The sequence below is a fragment of the Rhincodon typus genome, chromosome 25 (genome assembly GCF_021869965.1).
Source record: "Rhincodon typus isolate 14 chromosome 25, sRhiTyp1.1, whole genome shotgun sequence".
NCBI classification, from domain to species: domain Eukaryota; kingdom Metazoa; phylum Chordata; class Chondrichthyes; order Orectolobiformes; family Rhincodontidae; genus Rhincodon; species Rhincodon typus.
Window position 1 is genome coordinate 26,483,887 of NC_063356.1, and position 4,058 is coordinate 26,487,944.

General features: G+C 34.9%; 1 protein-coding gene across 1 annotated transcript in view; it reads left to right on the plus strand.

Annotated features, from left to right (window-relative positions):
- Nucleotides 1–2,739, plus strand: part of LOC109915209 (ADP-ribosylation factor-like protein 8A) — a 20,555-nt gene extending 17,816 nt beyond the window's left edge. The window contains exon 5 of the mRNA XM_048611988.1: nucleotides 785–2,739. Within this exon, the coding sequence (XP_048467945.1) occupies nucleotides 785–834 (50 nt within the window). The 3' untranslated portion in view covers nucleotides 835–2,739. The remainder of the gene's footprint in view (nucleotides 1–784) is intronic.
- The last annotated feature ends 1,319 nt before the right edge of the window (nucleotides 2,740–4,058 follow it).

The window sequence follows — 4,058 nt, forward strand, 5'->3', positions numbered from 1 at the left end:
GTCTGCGGAACAACAAACCAGCTCGGCGAGCCAACCAACCTCAATCGGGCAGTATGCTAAGGCAGTGGGAGGATGAGTTCAGTTCATGTAAGCAAATCTAAAATTAAAAGTATGTAGTACCATTAATGGTGACAATGAAAATGGTGAATTATTGTTAACGCCCAAGTGGTTTACTAAGTGAAGGAAGTTTGATTTTGATTTGTTTAATTTTGAGCTGCCCTGTGAAATGTTAAAATTAACCAATCAGAGATGGGCAATAAATGCCATGACATCCACATGCCATGAATGAATATTTAAAAATCAAGTATTCTTTCCAGATCTTGTCATTTCAGCAATGCATGCTACTGTACAGGGGATGAATTAGATTCTTTGATCCTGTGATGTATTTTATAGGAAAAAAATGTTGAACAAGTAGTACTGACAACTCTCTGGTGCTTATTACTTAACGTTTTAGAATCAAAAAATTGTTTATTATCTTATTGTATTTTTACAGTTGCTCTGTATTTGCCCTGATCAATGGCTTTCATTCTGGTTAATACATTAGAGTTTAATTTTGTATACATTGACAAGTATCTTGAAAATGGCTGCAAAATTTGAGCAGTATGTACTTAAGAAATTTGCAGTTTTCAAATGCAGATATTATGTAGATGCTGAGAATGGTTCACATTTGGAATTTGCTGCTTGTGCTTTTACAATTACAAATGACTTTCAGTGACTTATCACCTTTTATTGTGGAGTATTATGCCACTTGCATTTCTAATTATTTTCTACAAATTAATTTCAGATATAACACTACAGTGGCTCATTCAACATTCGAAGACCAAACGCAGCTGAGAATGAGAATGTTGATTTCTTGATCACCCAGGACCTGCCATAGTTAACCCCGACCTCCTTCCCTGGAAAGAAAGTTTAGAAAGCTGTCCAACAACACAGAGGTCAAATTAAAGTTTTTATCACAAGAGAGTGTACAATATTATTTTGCACTTTTTTTATGTTTTTATATAATTAAGCTGAGTTACTAAATCTGATTGTGAAACTTAATAATTTACCCACTGTCTGTTTGAAAAGGGTTTTGTTATTGTATAAATGGGATGTTTTTTTTTAATATGCATGCTTTTAAAGCCCCGTTGTAGGAAGAAACTCCTTTTATCAGAATACTACAGTTGTTGCTGTTGAGGAAGCACATTTACAGTTCATTGCATTAACTGAGCATGCTCAGGGGATTTGTGCAGTGGATAATTGTTATATTGAGTAAATATGAATTTATTTCATTACTCCACCTAACAAGCCTAATCTTGTTATTTGCACCTCAAAAACAATTGTGGGTAGTCTGGAGCTACTTGAAAAAGTGAATGCATTTTTATATATTAAAAAGAAGTCAATGAAGGTCATCTACAGAGAAGCCATAACTCTTGTATCTTTAATTGTGAGATGTTCTAGATGTCAATACAGAAGATCCCATCCAATGAGTGCCTGTTGCTGGAAAATGATGGAGAGAAATGGTGCGGTCATCATATACATTTAAGGTGATGAATGTTTTACTGATTCATTACAATAAAACTTGCAACACCTTTCCAATAAATAGGGATTTGTATTTGCAAATGCCAGGTATCAGGACTAAATGTGCACTTAACCATCTGAAGTTGCTAAATGATTGTTGCTTACAAGATCTACTATTTGAAGAAGATATTAGAGGGAGTAACATAGCCTTAAGTTAAAGTATGTATGATTTAGTTTACTGATTAGTGGTGGTACTGTAACTCAAAGCATGTTATTCAGTTTGCCATTTTCAATAATAGCAAATGGTGGACAGTGACAGTGAATTGCTGTGGTGCAGAGAGGTGTTATTTGGCCCATCGTGCCTGCACTGGCTCTCTGATGAACTCAATACATATGAAGGTGTAGTTGGTATCTCTCTCTGTTATTTGACATGTAACGTGCATTGTCACCTTTTTAAGGGTTAATACTATCACTAATCCAGTGAAGTGACTTGAACCAGCTTTCACTGATATCCTTGCCACATACAATAAATTATATTTGTGCTTAAAAGCTGAAATCTGATTCAAAGATTTTTTTGATATGCATGTAGTTTTTTAAAAAAAACAACATTAAAGCATAGAAATCTACTCAGGATGGGGAAATGAGACAAGCTACTGTCTGCTTTTTAATTTCTCTTGCTTTTTTGCCTGCATGGTTCCTTAAGTGTTTAAACTGCTGCTGTATTAATAGCACATCTCTATTGTTGCACATTGAAGTAGTTTTACTTTTGACAGGTAACCTAACGGGTGATGAGCTTTTTTTTTTTGTTGTGACTTGCCTTTTAATAAGTTTACAATCTGTTTTAAATTGCAGTTTTGTACATACAGATTTAAACCAAATCGTTGAAATTTTTAAAACCTACAAATTTGTGATAAATATTGTACTAGATAGTAATTTGCTTTCATACAGGTACTTGGCTGTAAGAGCTAATGGTTAGCAGTGTTTGCTATTGTATAAGGCGAATGACGGAATAATAGCTTGTAGTATGTTTTTCTTGAACTGTGACTGGTTTTAAGTGAATCCTTTATCCTGCAGTTTTAAGAAACCGATAAATAATTGAAGCTAATGCATACTGTCATACATAATAGTTTGTTGACTTGTACAGTCAACTTGTCAAATGATTGTCCTGTGGGTTATTGATGTGCTGTTGCTCTTGTCATTTGATGAAGCTAATGCTGTAATAAAGACATCCACGCAAAATTTGTGCCTTTTCTTGTATCGTCACACAGTGAGAGTCATTTGTCTTCTGTGTATTTTCATCCTTAATTGAAATTAATCTAAATTTGGAATTTTCAGATGTATTCATAGAGTAGGCCTTGTCTCAGACTTGATGACATGCTTAGAATTGTGTACTTTTGCTCATTGGGTTAAAAGTTGTGCAAGCACTTCACTTTCCGACTTCGTGTAATTAGATGTGTCTTTATTTTTGATCACTTCATATTAAACAATATTCAATGAGCAACTTGGATTTATACAGCATGGAACAAAGAAAAAATTCTGCAAGTCACTTTACTGTACAAAAGCAGATGTTGAGTTAAAGGAACTTATGAGAAGGGGTTGCAAAATGTTTGATTCATAAGTTGGGTTTCAACAAGAGCCTTAAAGGGGAGATGGTGGTAGAGAAACAGCAGCACTTAGATGTGGCCTTGGTTGACTAAAATCATGCTGGCAACGAGGGAGCAAAAGAAAGCTGGAATAGTACCGTTTGTCATTGTAGACAGAATACGTAGGTCAGTTGAGGTCCCTTTTAAATTAGTAAGAGCACAGTGAAAGCAAACATACTTAAAAACAAGAAATGCTAGAGCTAGAAAATATTGAAGCCTGATATTGTGGGGTGGAGGAATGCGATAGATGCTAATTTGTATGTGGTCAGTGATGTTCACACAGTTGGATATAACTGCTTAAGAATGAAATTATTTGGAAAGGAAGTGATGAAATATGCCTCCGAATTCTGTGCCAATGCTAGGAATCTTGTGAATGAAACAAATCTAAGTGTTTCCCTTAACGGATTAAACTTTAAAGCAGTGGACACCATTTGAGACTTAGCTCAGTGATCTAAATTGAGTGCATTTGCAGGATTTAATTTGCCTAAAGTAGTGTTAACAAACTGAAAACATTTTGCATCAAAGTGAGTGAATTAGAAAGGCAGGAACAAATCTGGATTTAATATAAGCCACCATGTGAAATATCAAACCTAGTTATCAATGACAACAGGTTTTTTTTTGGGCTGTCTGTAATGGGGAAGCAGGGTTGGCAGAGGTGTTAAATTGTTTCTCGGCTTCTGCATATATCAAATAATTGAGGAATGCACGTTAACAAGCGTGACCTATGTAAATACAAGATAGATAAATGGTGGACTATAGCAACAACAGAAGTCATCATCCTCATTGAGATAGTGCATTCTGCCAGTAGTAAAACAGAAACAAAATTTAGAGGTGTAATATTATAGGTTCGTATAATGTACAGGTTAATTTCTACCATTCTGCAATTAATTCTGGTCCATTATGCTGAGGATGGGA